This window comes from Dinoponera quadriceps, unplaced genomic scaffold (genome assembly GCF_001313825.1).
Source record: "Dinoponera quadriceps isolate SergipeBrazil2010 unplaced genomic scaffold, ASM131382v1 scaffold717, whole genome shotgun sequence".
Taxonomy (NCBI): domain Eukaryota; kingdom Metazoa; phylum Arthropoda; class Insecta; order Hymenoptera; family Formicidae; genus Dinoponera; species Dinoponera quadriceps.
In genome coordinates this window covers 1,943,578-1,960,958 of record NW_014555639.1, presented here as the reverse complement: position 1 = coordinate 1,960,958, position 17,381 = coordinate 1,943,578, and the positions used below count along the sequence as shown (strand labels likewise).

At 38.6% G+C, this 17,381-nt stretch overlaps 1 protein-coding gene across 1 annotated transcript in view; it reads right to left on the bottom strand.

The window, feature by feature from the left end:
• Positions 1-4,295: 4,295 nt before the first annotated feature.
• Positions 4,296-17,381, bottom strand: part of LOC106744977 (unconventional myosin-IXb) — a 34,905-nt gene continuing 21,819 nt past the window's right edge. The window contains exons 2-17 of the mRNA XM_014620168.1: positions 15,635-15,991; positions 14,696-14,982; positions 11,944-12,115; positions 11,699-11,871; positions 10,509-10,668; positions 10,259-10,375; positions 9,460-9,695; positions 8,378-8,567; positions 7,747-8,024; positions 7,259-7,448; positions 6,723-6,894; positions 6,244-6,455; positions 5,795-6,057; positions 5,078-5,350; positions 4,667-4,766; positions 4,296-4,453 (exon numbers count right to left, since the gene is read on the bottom strand). Coding sequence (XP_014475654.1) covers positions 4,296-4,453; positions 4,667-4,766; positions 5,078-5,350; positions 5,795-6,057; positions 6,244-6,455; positions 6,723-6,894; positions 7,259-7,448; positions 7,747-8,024; positions 8,378-8,567; positions 9,460-9,695; positions 10,259-10,375; positions 10,509-10,668; positions 11,699-11,871; positions 11,944-12,115; positions 14,696-14,982; positions 15,635-15,991 — 3,338 coding nt within the window. The remainder of the gene's footprint in view (positions 4,454-4,666; positions 4,767-5,077; positions 5,351-5,794; positions 6,058-6,243; positions 6,456-6,722; positions 6,895-7,258; positions 7,449-7,746; positions 8,025-8,377; positions 8,568-9,459; positions 9,696-10,258; positions 10,376-10,508; positions 10,669-11,698; positions 11,872-11,943; positions 12,116-14,695; positions 14,983-15,634; positions 15,992-17,381) is intronic.

The following is a 17,381-nucleotide window of genomic DNA, read 5'->3' as shown; positions in this document are numbered from 1 at the left end:
AAAATTATAAAATAAAATAATTAATTTGATATTATATGCCTAAAAGTTATTTGTAGAAAAAATAATAGCATGTAATTTGTAATAATTATTATCAACAATATAGTTATAAGCTACTTTTTTTTATTCTGCTGGCGAGGGGAGGGAGGGGGATAATTTCACATATCATGTAATATTGGGAGGGAAGCAAATACTTTATTCCGAAATTGTGACGAAACGGAAGGATAAGAAATATTCCAATTTAGCGTGACATAATTGTTAGCCTCTAAAATGATATATGATATTAAATTATGTTGTTTATATTAAATAAAGTCAAGTCAAACAGAGACGTAGACGAAATCCAAAGAAACTCTTTTCTCTGCGTACGCGTTGCTGGTGAGAAACTGTTGCATCACACAAATGCGACGCCGTTAGCGAAAGTATTTGGAAACGTCCATGATAAATGTTGGATACTGTCGACCTCGGATCACCTTATCTGCGTCTTCAATTGATTCCTCGTTCTACGATGCACTTAAGGTGTTAGAGTCGATCGTTGCCGCCCTCCGTCTGCCAGGACTTCGGGGGATTCCCCCAGCGATGTTGGAAGCGGGTCAGTCGGGCGCATTCGAGCGGATCGCGACGGTCGAACGGCGACGTCCGGGGCATTGCGATTCAATATCGTTATCTCCGTAGCTTTCACAGAGCGAGGAACACGTATCTGCGTCGTACGTGTTCTGCGCTTAGCTCCCTCGACGTGAGATACACGACCTCGTTCCTCGTCCCCGGCTTCGCTTCCTCGCTTGCCGCGAGATTCCCGTCTTCCCTTTCTCACCCGGGACGCGACGCGAGGCAACGCGACGCAAAGCGTTCCGTCGTTGATCTACCGCATCGTTCAGAAGCGACTTTCGCTTCGATGGAAGCGACTTCGGCCGTCCCGATTTGGGAATTGGAAGGACGACTCTATGCTGAGTTCTAGTTCCGACACTGTAACCGCAACAACACGCCATTATTATTTCCTGTATATCCGTAGATATATTTTCTTTTGGTTTATTTATAAGTTGACGAAATTTTAATTATTTATATATTATATTTATATATTTTTAATTGTATAATATTTTGTGCTAAACAGGATCGAAACTATGTGGTCGAAACGTCCGCTTTTTCCATTCGTCGTTTATACTTGAAATAAATTTTCATATTATTAAATGTTACAGCAATGACTATCTTATTTGCCTTTTTTCATGATTTTATATAATTATTTTCATGATTTTATATAATTTATTTGTCTATAGACTTAAATATATTTTCCCATATTCATAGTGGAGTTAAGCCTCCTAATTATCGCGATTTCAATGTAATTTCAATCTTTGTAAATAAGGAATTAAATAATTTTCTTTACTTGAAGAAAACGAATTCCCGGCCGAAGGAGATATTTCATACATTCTTTAGTTATACAGTTTTCCCCTTGCTCTCTCGTATGTCTTTCGATCCTAACTGTTGCTGTAGGTATGCGAGCGCGATCGTCGAGCTCAGGTTTTGCCAGTTTCTGTAAATGCCTAGCTCACGTCAACGTCAGCGCCGCAAGGCCAGCTTAAAGGTCTGTTTACGTAAGAACGCCACTCGCGGAAGAGAAAACGCTGCTTTTCTTCTCTATCTTGCGCCTCGCTAGCGAAGCTCTCTCGGTCGGCGAGATGAATTCCGCGGTACGTGTTTAGCGTTGCACGTCAAAGCCAGTGCATTCCAGCATACAGGTGGGCTCAAAACACACGCGGGATCCCGGATATCGCAGTTTTCTAGATATTCCATTTTTTCATAACACGAGAAACACACATATTTTCTATGCACTTACGTGCTTGCAAATCTTTCCGACAAATTCTCGGATTGTTTGTCGTCATTTAGGAACCACCCACTGAAAGTTCATATCTTTATCTCAGTGAAAAAAGAGGAGGCTTTCCTTCATAAAATTGATTTTTTTCGTAATGTTGTATTTGTTTACTTCTGCATCTTTATTACCATCGAAGAACATTCAGTAAAGAATCGAAACGTTTAATTAATGTACTGTAGATAATAAAGTCTGGCTTTTTAATTTATTAGTTTAATTTTGTACATAGCAATACGGTATTCACACGGAACAAATTAGTTTTAAATCAATGATAGATTCTGATATATAAACAAAAGTATTATAATCTTCTAAGAATATTATAATATTCCCGCTTATGTATGAGAATATCTATCACTGATTTAAGACTATTTTTTGTGCACGCTTCATCGTGGTCTTTTAATTTAATTTCATAATTACAATGAGCATACTCCTTTATTAATTAATTGTTTAAATTAAATATTTTTAATTCTGATAGCAGAAATTAACTGTTTGTATAACAGACTATTTTAAATCTAATACGCTTGGTTATTATATTATTCCATTGGAAGTTTTTATGTTGAAATACATAGGAAATTGAGATAGGCACGTTTTAATTGAAGGATAATGGCGATGGAGAGAGGATTACGCAAAAAATGTTAACCACCTACGAGATTTCCCTTTTGTCAAAGGTACGTATACATTTTTCGACGCTTACAGTTGTCATATATATGCATTATATTGCTCTGGTATCTGGAACCACGCTTCACGCGGTTGGACCTTCTTCACGTATATACAGCTCTCGCGCGCTTCTCGAGAGAGATCTTCTAGATTAAAGTATTCGACATAAATTTCGGATTTACTTCCGGATTCCTGGATTCTTAGGATCGACGAGCGAACGAGTGCCGTGTATCTACAAAGCAGATTTCTCTACGATGACAGTGACGTCCAGTACCACTACTGCATGATTACCTATGAACTAGCGTAAATCTTATAATACAGATATATTATTATTGTGGCAACGTTCTCTAATTGGCACTAAGAATTCAAGATGAACGCGAGCGAATACTGTTGGTAAGAAGTATTATAATAATACCATGTTCTACCATGCCGTGCGTTACACTATTCTATATAATGTAAGTTACACGTGTAATCCGTAACCTGCTTCAAATGCACATATCGATATCCGTTATTTTCGGAAACACTTCTAGGGTATATGGTAAATGAAATGTAAGTCACGAATTTCGGGCTCCTTCTTGAAACAGATTCACTTCTGACGAGATATGAACTATATTGGATACGCTCGCGGTAAGTTGATAAAAAATTCGAGAGAGATATATATATATATATATATCGCTGGAGGGTCAATCTATATCAGAAGAAAATCGAAAAATCAATTATTGATCCACGTAAGAATAGAATTTATTAAGAACGTGAATATATTTTTAGCGTGTAATAAATTTATCTACCGTGAAAGCTGTTATTCATATCGCGCCGAAACTGGGAAACGTTGGCCATTTCGTTCGATTTTAACCGATCATCGTCGAACTTGTGACTCGCACTCTTCTTATCAGGCACCCTAGACTTCTTCGCAGGTATCTTATCTACATGGAAGACGAACGTAGCTTAGGGTGAGTCAGTATGCCGTGTCTGAAACGAGCGATAAGCACGGTTGCGGTGACTTCCGCGTTAAGCTCGCTTAACGGGAGGTGTAATTAATTAGAGGACGAAGTTCACTGTCCTTTAGAGCTGACTCTACCGCGAGTGATGCCGCCGGCGCTCTCTTAATACTAATCACCTACCCTAACTTTTGCCAGCGTACTCGGGGACGGTCTTATGGCAATTAATTGGCTGACGGGAGACGACACAGAGATGATCGAGACCAAGCAACTTCGTGCGGAAAGAGTACAGCACCGCCGAGTTCTACAGATTGCTCCAGAAAGAGCTCAACTTTGTTGTTTCATCAACTCCCCGCGTGGATCAAACTTTATCTCTCTTCTTAGAAAAAATTGCGAAACTATTTCCTCACGAAACAAGCTGATAATGGAATTTGATACGGTGTACCGATTATTCTTTGACTTTTGTCCGCTTCCGAATGCATCAGCTGATATATATATAAACAAACACCCGAGTTACTTCGTACATCGCTCCGAATTTGTATTAACGCATAAGAAATTAATTATTTTTTAATTGAAATCGCGTACGAGGATTTTACTTATTTTATAAATGCAGAATAGCAAGTTTCCTACTCTTAAAAACGATAAAATTTATTTACAGATTTTAATCTCAGAAACAACAAAGTTGTTTTACTCATATTAATAGCTCATGTATAGGCGTTTCTGTGGAAATTCCATTCCAATTCGTCCAAATGTAAATTTTCCAAAATCAAAAGTAAGAGAAAAATATTACAATCTGTTTTTCTAAAAAAATGCGGAACCGAATAAATATTACTATAATATTATTACACATTAATGTTACAAGGTTTCAATTCCATGAATTGATACGGCACATGCAATGTAGCGTTATTGTGTTCGACGAGTAGATGACCTCGCCTGGGTGACGCACCTACAACTAAAACTGTCTCTCCTTTCAAAAGGACCACCTCGCCTTCGCCTTCTTCTGAAAAATATTTATTATATTATATATTAAGAAATATATACATTAAATTGAAAAAATATTAGTAATTGCGCAGTGTAGAGCGTTATAAAATAAATATCTAAGGAGATAGTTGGATAATGACAAGATTGAATCTTGGTCGTAAAAGTATCAATTTTCAATAAGAAGAAGTGTAAAATTTAATAATCTTTCTTCTATTTAATAATCGTTCTATACCTGGGAAAGGCATTTTCATAATTCTGGTCTGTGGGTAACCAAGCTTTGTGTTTCCGGTCACGGTATAGGACCTGCTAGGAGGAACAGGTGGCGGCCGCTCCTATATGATAGAAGAAGGATTACTCTTGAATAAATTCTAAATTTTTCATTTCCAACATCATTATGACAGAATTTATGTTTGAAATATTGCAAGCTGTTAATTCATTAAAATATTTTGTTTAAAACATTTCGTTTTCTCTGTTAAACATTTTAGACCCATAAACATAAAAGGATTTAAAAAATCTCTTCATCACAGATTCCATAAAGATTTGATTCTAATTTAGGTTTTTCTAAAATATTTCCTATTATTGTTTTTTTTTTTTAATTTTAACTGTTTCTTCCTATGAGAGAATAGAAGATCCAGGTACTGACCAGATCCAGTCCGAAAAGAGAACAGGTCTGCTGGATCATTTTTTGGTCTGCGCATTTTTCCGAAGGGTCGGGAGGAGGTGTGCCAGCGATTGGTTGCGGTCTTGGACGAGTGCTAGTTCCGGTTACCGTGCCAGCAGCGACATTTCTCTGAACGGTTCCGGTAGTGCCGGTAGTTGGTTGTTGAGGTTTCTTTTGGCCAATGCCGGAAGTCACTCCTAGGGTCGTCCTCCTCAAAGGCCACCCTCTCCGTACCCGCCAACCCCTCCACGTAGCCTGAAAATAACAAATTTAACGAAACAAATTTAGTTTTGAAATTGTTCGCTCTATTCTTTTTTCGCACTAAATGTAGAAATCATTATCAGTATAAACCGGGTATTTCTATAGCCAAATATTTATCCAGTATGCCAAATTATGTTATATAATTTCTTTTTTCACCTTTTAAGTTACCATCTATACCAATCACAGTACTTCGAGTATTAAAGTATAATTCCCAAAATAACAGAATACATTTGTACTCGCAAGATATTCGGGGAAATTGGATATCCACGTAGTACTCAAGTACTTGAATATTTGCATATTGACGACACTAAAAATAATTAACAAGTGCCTCATCAGAAAATTTCAAATGATACTTACGATGGTCACATTTACGATGGTATCACAGAAAACAAATTCTAGGGAAGAGAAGTGGATTGATAAAAAGGTAAATGTGCCTACCTGAATTATTATGGCGGCTTTCCTTCGTGTTTCCGCCCGTAGGTTCTCAAGCTGCTGCCTGATACCTTCGCTGAGGAAAATGTGACGCTTGCCGAGGGCCCAGCTAGTGCTGGCACCGAATTTACTCTTCAGCTGCTGCGCGTTCTGCAAAATCAATTTCGTGTCCTCGACAGCCTGTTCCTCAGCGCGGCGCAGCTGCTTGAAGGGCGCGATTAGCCTATACCTCGCGTTGAAGGCTTTAAATCGCATCCTATGCGGGTATCCTGCGTGAGTTACCATAAATATTACCTCCAGAACTTCATCGCGACTAAATGTTGCAGTGTTGTGCACACATTCCTATAATTATCCTACGTGTCTTCTCCTATCACCAAGGATTTATTAATCAACCGAAATTTCCCTAATCACCATAAATTTTCTAATAAAGCGATAAATGTCAAATATTATTTTACCTCCTGCCATGAGATTCACCGTCTCCAGGACCTGCAGCGAGCGTATCTGGCGCATTGTAACTCCTCTGTCAAGATGCATCGGTGTTTCAGTGCCATTGCTTCTGATACATCTAACAAAGTGCGGTCTAGCATGGACCAAAGTCCTCAGGAGATTATCTAATCTCGTATGAAAATCCTGCGTCAACGTCGATATCGGCACGTCCCCGTTTGTGCTGCGGAGAAGAGCTTTTACTTTACCCTCCCTTGCATTTTGTTTAAGTTTCATAATCGACTTAATATCAGCGAATTATGAATAAAAGTGTTCACATTACTTAAATCACTGTTGCAATATAGAGATTACTTATTTCAACAATTATTTTCTGAGATTTGGAGATCTCGAAGAATTTATTTTTAACAAATATATTGAAATAATTTTTATTAAGATTATGTCTGAATTGGAATAATCTTTTTGATTAACACTGAATTGGTTGGTTACTTACAGATCGGTATGAGAAGTCGGCGATATTCGAAAACTGACGCCCCTCGGGACAGTGTCACTCGCATACAATGCTTTCAGCTCACTACCAAACAAATGTGTAGCGAAACCGAAACTGCAAGCGTGCTTATAAAAGACCGCCACCAAATCGTCGGGGACAACATCTTTGTTTGTGTCTATAAGATAGATAATTATTTAAACTAGAGTTATTTGATTTAATTAATTGCAAAGAAGCTGTCAGTTTTTATCCGAATATATAATTATTATGGTCAATTAAATAATATTATACAGGGTGTTGGAAAAAGGCGGTGCCATATTTTAAGAGTATGTAATATACATGAAAACAAACCAAAAAGTCTAACTAAGCAATACTACAATATGCTCCTAAAATTTGGTACTACTTTTTTTCAACACTCTGTATATAATATATACACATTTTATTAACTTATACACATTATACTAATAAATAAAGAACTTAATCATACTTCGGCTTGATAATATTTTCGAATTACGAAACTTCATGAAAGAAGTTTTACACACCTAGAAAGTCCGAAGCGTCGTAAGTGACTCTTCCTGCGAAGTGCTGAATGCCGAAGGATCTGCAGTCGACTGTTCTTGGCTCGAACAGCCGGGGATTCTGCTTGTGCTGCACCTTTACTTTGGCGACATAACTTTCGGCAGTTCCGTGTATAGAACCTTCCACATCTAACATACTTAGCAACCCGGTGCGCTGTAAAGCAGAATCGCACAACAAACCTATTAACACGATCTTCAAACCGTAAGACAATGATTAAGCTAAAAAGAGATGGAACTTCTCTGAGAATTTAAGAGATTTAAAATTCTCCGAGTTATCACGCTATAATTATATTTTTCAACGTATATAAGCAATATATCTTATCAAAAAGATATGAAAATAAATATATATATATGGTTAATTTTCTTGTCGAGACAAACATGATTTACTAGATCGTGGATATTATCTTCTTCCAATATATTCTTCCAATACATCTTCAATATAAGAAACTCACCAAAGAAGAAATGAGATCAATGCATGGCACGTTGTCGACGTAGTCAACTTCGACGTCGCACGGGATACCTTCGTCACGGCAACTCTCGATGGAGCTTTTGAATATGTGAGTGTTATAGAAGTGCTGCATCGTCTCTGCGCAGAGATTGATGCAGAGGTGCTCCAGCTGGCTCGGCTTAGGGTCCTCGAACCCGAACATGTCCAGGATGCCGATGAAACCGTCCGTGGCATGTCGCACGGCGTTATTCAATGCGGTCATGCTTCTAGATCCTGTTCCCCCTGTAAGTCCCGAAAGACCCTTCCTTCTTATTTCTCTTACTACATTAAAGAATGAGAAGCATGTGATGCGTCTACGAAACGACGCGTGATTATCGAAGAAAATTCGTCGCATTCATCGTAGTCCGGGTTTCTCAAAACGGACCTTCTTGAAAAATCAATATTGAGTTGCTTTGAATTAATTATTTAATTCTTAAATGTAATAATAACCGCTCAGATTTTATTTAATAACAGTGTAATGAGAGGTTACAACGTAGGAATTTAATATACACGACGAACATTCTCCTTTGGCTATTGTGATTTACAATTAACGTTGTACTAAAGTTGGTGCAATAGTTGATGCAATGAAGACTCACCTGCCGAACTGCCAATGGTAGAGGCGTGTTGGCTAGTAACCTCCGCTTGATTATGAACAGATTCGTTGGAATCCGACGAGAGAGTGCCAAGTGTGGAGCCGAGTCTCTTCAAGCTGTTAGCTCGTCTTACTATTGTGGCCACGGTACGGCAATAGAGCGCTTTTGCCAGCGAATCCCTGGTCATGTTAGACTGCGCAAACAAATACTTTTCAACATTATAAGACAATACTTGATTATACAGTGGCGAGCAATCTTTTATTGCGGTCTAATTCAAAGTGATAAAAATGTGCGATTACTTAATGTTTTTACTACATTCCGCTGAAGGATACAAAAAATATAAAATAAAACGATTCAACGCTCGATATCTGAAAGAGGTTTTTAACAAAATATTTGTAATATTAAGAATTAAAAAACATTTTTTTAAGAATTAAAACTTTTAGAATAAAGTTTGAAATATCTTTTATTTCTACACGGAAAAGAAATAATTTTAAATCAACAATAAGTATTCTTATACATAAGTAAGAATATTATAATATTCTTAGAAGATTTTTAGCCTTGAACTGAGTGCAAGTAATATTTAAATAATATACAAATCCAATCAAATGAAGACTAAATATCTTCTAATAAGATTGACATTTTTGCTTATATATGAGAATATCTATCATTGATTTAAGACTAATTATTTTTCGGGTAATGCTTTGTCTTAAATTTTGGAGGACAAAGAATTTTTGCAAAAATAAATATATAAAAATTCGATAAATGTAACGATCTAATCCAATCCTTAAAATTTCAAATTTAAAACATAACGATTTAAACACTGATGTGCCTGACGAACAGAAGGTTTAATGTCACGAACAGCGTGAGATTAATGTACCAAGCAAAGCAATCACTTATCCACGAATCTGGAGGGTCTGAGATCTTACAATCTAACGGATCTAAGTGTGTAACGCCCCAAGGGCTAACGTCTGTGATGTTTTAGGGATTCAGATCAAAGAGTCCCTTGATCCGTGAATCTCAACTTGGACAAGATGGGAAATTGCTCATCACTGCTCCGTTTCATCAGTAAAGTCTGATAGTAATACCATGTTGGCGTCGCAGACGGATTTAACGAGTTGGCCACGCGCGTTGTGAGTCCTCGAGGTGAGTCCTCGTAACAAAGCTGGCGGAGGAACTCCCAGGAGTGCAGCTACGGAAGATAACTCGTTCTCACCAATCACTCCTACTTCCACGCCTGGTCCGTCTGTGAAACCGACGTTCCCGAGGATGAGTACCGCCGCTAGTACCCTCACGACGTCCAAAAACGGAATGCCAAGAACGCCTGCGGGAAGATGAAGGATGCAGGATCAAGGATAACTATATTAATTTGCAAATGCATATTTGCAATTTGCAAATATGATGAAATGTAATGCAATGCTTTTTCTTGTAAAACAGCTATAGTTAAATATTATATTACAAAGAGATATTGTATTACGTTACAAAGTCCTCAACAGAAATAATGACCTATTTAATTGGATTAGAAAAGAATTAATTTTTTTATTGAATTATATCTGTCAGAATAAGCCAGATAATTTTTATGTCAGGATATGAGCTATTCAAATTCCTGAGTATTATATTGATTCTACCTTAAATGAACCGATTTTTGATATTTTATCTTTTATTTGTTTAAGTATTATGTATAATGAGCGGTATTCGAGTAACCGGAAAATTTGCACAGTAATCGAATATTCGAGAAATATTTAAAAAACTCGGATATCCGAGTAGTACCCAAATACACAAATATATTTTATTTGACATTGATTAATTGAAATTGAGAAAACGAAAATTTAATATTATTATTTGTTATTATTATTTTCCACGCAGCATTTCGAGAGAAACACATACCTAAACAAGCTTTCCAAGCTTGAAACCGAATGGCATCCTCAGTTTCGTCCTGCCGTGTATCGCCGTGTTGAAGATACCTCAAATTTTTGAGATTGTATCCTTCCAGATTCAGTTTAACTGTAAGATCAATCGATACAATATACTATGGATTTATTAATATTACATCGTTATTATTTATTTTCTTCACATTAATTATCATAATGACGGTGTTCGATTTAAGCGGATATTACAAGTGCAATTCGCTCCTTACCTCGCTCATCATGGGACAATCCAGCTAACATCTGATAAAATATGTGATAGTTTTTTTCATCCGACAACGGTCTGATCACTCTCGTTTGATCTAGGAAGTAACAATGAATTTTCGTTCTGTACAAAGCACCATCCGTTACTTGAACTTCAATGAAGTGACCCTGAAAATAAACACAGATTATTGCGATATTGTTACTTTCGATATTTAAAAACTTTTATTTTTTACATTTTATTTTTATTTAAAAACATTTATTTAAATTTATTTGAAAAATATTATTTATAAAGCTCTTTGATATCAAATCAATAGAAAGATAAATAAAGTTAATAAAAGCCAGAGTAGAGTTATTTTAACGCCATTTATGCAACTTAAGCAGTTACTTTAAGTACTAATAAACATTCATTTAAATAGAAAAAGCGATGAGGTAAAGTAGTTTAGACGTCTCGGTTTTATACAGACTATTATCGACAGGAATCGACGAAAATTAAAGCGCAAGTACTTGGAGAATATTAAGCAAATAATCTCTTGGAAATATTTACAATAATCATATCACATGGAATACAAATGTGACCAGCTAATGGTACGACGGCTACGGTTTGAATTTTTAAGTCATGTGTGCGTAAAAAAGTGAAGTCGAAATTTCAGTTGCGCTTTAGTTGCGTTTAATTTTCGTCAATTCCTATTGAAAAGAATATTCTTTCCAGAAAATTGATGAGAAAAATTGTTTAAAAAATCTTATCAATAGATATTGACAAGGGTTTGAATAAGACCGAACCGTCTAGACTATTTGATCTTAACATCGTCTTTTTTAAGTGAATATTTACTAGCGTGTTAAATGACTACTTAAATTATATAAATAGTACTAAAATAATTGTACTCTGGCTCTTACTGGCCTTATCCACTTTTATTTAATATTATGCTGTGTTGTCATTGTTATTATCACATATATTATATTACAATTATTATAATATTTTGTACTGTTGTTTGTAATATTTTAAATTCTAATATTATTATTATTAATAGTATTTTCATTAAGTTGCCAAATAATCGGATATTAAATTCTATGTTTTGCATGTAGCTGCAAAGAATTGATTACTGATCGTATATAAGTTCTCACTCCTCTACCTATCTTTCTCTCTCCCTTTCCTCCTCCTTCTACTTCTATCTCATGCATTTTGAAGCGGAGCACTTACTATCCTTGAGCTCTCGGAGTTCGTGGCGGTTTTCGCTGAGCCCAAGGATCTGAGAACCGTGAAGGCTGCCGCTAGATGTTTGAAAGCGTCCGTTTCCGGTCCGCCGCCGGCGACGTCGAAGAGTTGCCTAAGTAACAGCATTGAAGCGTACGTTTTTCCGGAACCGCTCGTCCCTGTAGAAGAAGTTCCAGAAATCTGCATTCCTGAAGAGCGGAAGAGGAGAAAGAGTCCGTTGGGAATCTTACCGGAAAGGATGATTGCTTGCGGATACCCGGTCTCCGATTGCTGCCTCACAGCTTCCTGAACGACCTTGTTCAGTTGGGGTGTCAATGGCACTGTCCTGGTGCTCGTTAAGGTCAACGGATTCCCGACGTCCGTGTATGGATTTACGCAAACCAGTATGGGACCTACGTTCGTCTGTAGCAATAATTACGTTTCTTTTGTATACGGATTCGTTTTCTAATGGACATTTCTTGTGACGCAGTTCAACAAAAATGACTTTTTTCGAATATCAGAACGAGACTAGTCATTTCCTATAGCTTTTTGATGCTGAATACGAATCCGGTTTCCATTACGTCACAATTTTGAAAAATGTTTAATTGTAGTATAAAAATGGGCTATTTTCAAAATGATGAATACAATATAGCAAGATTTGAAATATCCGAATTGTTGTAAAAATATATACTGAATTATCTCATCGTTAATAACATACCAAGATAAGATCTCTGCATACTCTGAAAGATCTTTATATTTTCAAAATGTTGAGTTAATGTTTTCTTAACAATTCACTCTACAAATTAACGTTTCTAACATAATTTTGATATACACCTTCTACTTCTTATGCACGATATTGCAATAAAATGTTCTTTCTACGATTATTCTCCCTTCAAGTATATTCTATTTAATTAAATAACATACCAATTTGTGGCTCTCTCAAATCTGTCGTAGATATTAGAATGCCAGTGAAAAGAGCAGGATATGCTAACGAAAAGGGCGATAAAAGCGGCCTAAAGTGTGGAGGAGATTGAAGGAAGGGGACGCAGGAACGAGAGGAAGGGGGTAGAACCAGTCTTTTGGCGGGCCCTGTAGGACCTACAGGTGGAGGAAAGACGGTGGTCGGAATTTGCCTGTGCGAGCTGTAAACAGATCACGCACCTGCATGCATGCCGACGTAATGAGAGCGTCATCAATGACGGAGGAAACTATCTCCCGCTACGTTCATACATAAATAATTATGCCGAGCATTAAATTGCGAAGTGCGAACGGCTGCTTAATACGAGGAAATTGCGCAAAAATCGGCTGCCTCATCAAAGTCCTCGGATAATAAGTCTTCGAGTTCCACACGGTCGCAATTATCTCAATCTGAGATCTTCATTTGCAGTGGATAATTATTTGGTGGATAATCGCAATAGCATCGTTTTAAGAACACTCTCCAGCTTACACTAACCGCTTAGGGAAATGTGCTGCCTACGAATAATTTGTGATTCATATAAACTGCATCTTTCGTAAATTGGAAATGTCGATCGATAAATTTTGCAGGTTCTATTCAAATGTCGAAGTTCAAGTCTGATGGATTGCGTAATGAACTTGCGTAAGTATACGATCAGTTTGCTTTTTATGGTCGAAAGGAGATATCCAATCAACCGCAACCGGCGAAGAAAAAGATCCTCGCTTGCCTAAAGTACCTAAAACACGGAGAAATCAGGAGTTTCTCAATAGGCCGTCTAAACGAGGAACCGTCAAAAGAACCGATCGTTCCGTATAAAAAGTCGATAGCCTATCTCGAAGAGACTAGCTATAGCTGCCTAACCTGATGAATGACTGACAACGAAAGACGCAACAATCTATCGTGATAAACACGAAGGTTCATTCATAATTAGAGTTCACTAATAACTTCCATGAGCTAACTATGAGAAGTTTAAATTAGCAGAGTGCCGATAATGAATTGGTGAATTATTTCTCATATTTGGAACAGTTTTTCACATTTTCTTTTCTAACTTTTTTGTATCAACACTAATATTAATTCTTTAAGTCTTTATTTTTAAGCACCTTGTTCGAGAACTATGAAGATTAAAATTACAGATTATGTTAATTCAGTAATAGACTCTAAACAAGTAGCTTAAATTAGTAGAATGTTGATGAATTGACAAATCGTTACATTTTTTTATACATTCTTCTTTATTTCTTTCTCAATAACTAATAATTCTTTGAGCCTTTATCCATTTTTAAGCACCTCGTCCGAGAACTGTGATGATCAAAATGAGAGATTTTATTATGGAAATAATAATATTGTAATTAAATAGAAACCTGATTCATGCGTCAGCATGGTTCTGGTTAACAGTATATAGCGTATAATAAGAAATGTATAAAAATTAAAGTCGGCATGACCGACCACACCGCCGGAATGCGAGCGTACCACCTGTGCGTGGGTTTCCTGTGGCAGGGTGGCACGCACGAACCGGCCGAGAGACAGGGTGAATTCTTAATGGCGGTGTATCGGCCGCGCGCTGTACTGTGTGTTTGCGTTATTGCGGGCACCAATACCAACAGCGACCGCACACCGTACGCTTCTGAATGCGACTCGAAGCCGCCTCTTTGCATTCCGCTCCGGCACTGTCGCGTTATTCGTGCGTGGCTGCATGTATGTGCGCGACTCGTGAACGTTGGGTTCCCCGGAAGCCGCTTGCACTTTAGGATTCTAAGATCGGAGGATGGGAAGCTGTGTGACTTTTGCGATTACAGCCGAGTTTCATGGTCCTTCGCACGTAGAGTCATATTTCTCGCAATATATCTAGCATTAAATGACTGCCTGATTCACTGAACGCGATCTGCGTGTCGCGAATCCAAATGTCTAACGTCCTTCGGAAGGCCAAAACGCCCAAAACCTCTTCGGCTCTTTTAAGGATCTCTATACGTTTTGATTTGGACATGCGGAATCTTGTGTTTTGGGAAACTTTAAGCCACTTATCTATTTTTTAACGAAAGTATTAGTCTTACGTGGTACTGCTTGGCGCAGAAGCGAGCTTGAAGACACTTGAGCACCGCGTCTTCTGTGAGAGGTCCGGGTAGATGAATGAGGTCGTCCAAGGCCGTGGAGGTCGCAGGGCCGGAAGAAGGTACGGTGGCTTTCGGGAGACATCGGTGTTGGCCTTGATTGCTCTTCGCGTTTTTCACGTCGGCGATGATGCTGGAAATCGGCGGCGACCGGAGGCATCCCAATGCCGTCACGCACGATACTATGCCGTCGTCGGGTACTCCGTTGTGCCGTTTCGAAGGATCTAGGTCTTAACACGTCGGGAAATCTAGACAATCTCGCGTCGGTCACCTCACGACAAATCGTTATCCGTCTCGTGAAACGCGCGAAACGCTTTATTCAAGCTTCGTGCCAATACATGCGGTAAACAGACAGAGACTACCTATGCTGTCCCATCAGACTAAACGATAGTGGTTTCACGACCAACACGGTTATGAATAATTGATCGGCGAGTATCGGATTATAACAGGACATCGTCGTGATTATCCGCAGAATTCTGAGAGACTCGTCCTGTCGAATAGCCGAAGATACCGTGTAATAAAATGCCAGGTAGTTGTGTCAATATCTTAGTATTCAGGTACTCGGGGATTACTCGGTTTTTCTCGGGTATTTTTCGGGTACCCAGTTATTTGCAAATTATCCGGGTACTCGAATACCGTGGTTAGTTCGGGTAGTACCTCAGGAAGAGGAAAGGCGAAATCGACAGGTAAGTGGTCGACATCACTTGCGATTTTGGGTTTCAACTACATTGATTATCTCGGGAAGTACCCGAGTAACATCCACGAATTTGAATACTGGGTAAATATTCGAATACTCGGATATGGAAATCGTTCGGTTTCTATCGACGGCGATAATTCTGGGATACCGGGTTTTATAACGGACAGAGATCCCTGAGTACTAACCAGATATTAAATTATTCGTTGTGGTAGAGTTGTGACCGAGAGTATTTGCGCCGGCGTGATTGACGTGCGGATGAACAATTGCGGAAGCTGTTAACGTGTGACCCGCGGGATGACCGATCCCGTGAGATACGCCGCCACCGGGAGGCAGGGTGGTCCTCGGCGGTACCGCCGGTGCGGGCGAGGAGGGCGCGCCGCTTTTTTCCGGGCTCTTTGACAGGGGCCCGGAGGTGCCGCTCGCCGGTCCTGATGCATTTGCCGGTTGGCTCACGTGCAGCCGGTTCCTTAGGGTCACCAGTTCCGTGCTGAGGCTCCGTAGGCGTTGCTGTAGGTGCACCGCTTCGTTCGATGAGGAAGCATCTGTAAGAATCAAGCAGGGGCCTTCTTTGAGACAGGCTGGTGCCGATAGGGTTAAGGGCGCTACAACGCTATAGTGTGTGGCGTTTAGTCACAACACTTTTGGGCATTATACTTCATATATAATTTAGGTATGTAAAAGTGGAAACATTCCAAACAACATAATATATTATATTTAATCAAACGAATGAATCTCTTATGTTAGATGTTAGGCATTTTAATGAGTTCTTTGGGGCCGAAAAATGGGGAGAAAGCATGTTCCATGTCCCTTTCACTTAACGACACATACGTTGGGATATCGAAATTTAATATAGAAATTTATATCCATTTAATATTCAATATCCTAATTAATATATTATTAAATATCTTTTCGAGAAGATACTCTGACATCTTGCTTTATTCTTTTTGGATATTTGGGTTTTACTCGATAATTAAGGAGAGGTCGTTCTGAGAGCCGCAGTGAAGGGTATGTGTAGAGTTCGCTGGACACGTTCTCCATTTGTGACACATTCTTTCTGGTTCAACATGTTCTCGGCTTCATCTCTCATTATTCTTTTTATCCGTCGCGCTTGTACGCGTCTCTCGAGCGGCCGCGCGCAGCTCTTCGGGTACCGTTAATCTAAGATACAATGGCGGATAAGTCGAAATGAAGGAGGCTGCGCTCTCCATGGACCTCGAGATTTCTCTTCGTCGCCCGAGGGAAACCGAGCACTCCTGCAGTCGATTGTAGTCACGTACCACGCGACCGACCGGTGCGTTATGGTCGTTGAGTATGACCCCGCCGAGATACTGCCGACAGGTGTCTTCGGGGACATTAACTTCTTCGGGAAGGACTTTCTCGAAGAGTGTAATTCAGATCAAGGTTGGGCGTGCCGTTTGAATAATTAAAATCGAAATTAAAAGCGGAAAAATAGCCAACGTCCTTTCAAGAGATGCCAGACTCTGGGACAGATGATGCGTCGCTTTACATTAATCCACGTTTGACCGAACTATTTTTCACATACATGTCAAATAGCTCTCTGTCGTTTAAAAACAGGAATCGCGAAACGTGAAAAAAGGAAAAGGGGAAAAAACTGTCGTTAACATGATTTTCGATAACTGTACCAATACTATGGGGCAATAGAACCATCTATATAGATTGCTTCTATCAATTTTTCGGCTTGTAAAACTAACGGTACAGCGATTTATCGATCTGTGAATCTAGCAATTTACCAATACAAGCGACTCTTCTGACAGCGATGGTAGTAATTTCTACTATCCACCCCATTCGTGTAAATTTGCCATGAATTAGCCCAATTATTACTGAGAACGAATTCATCTAATAAAACATATTTCTCGCATTTATCACAAATACAACAGAGACAAATATTTATATGTCTAAGTAAATTAATTG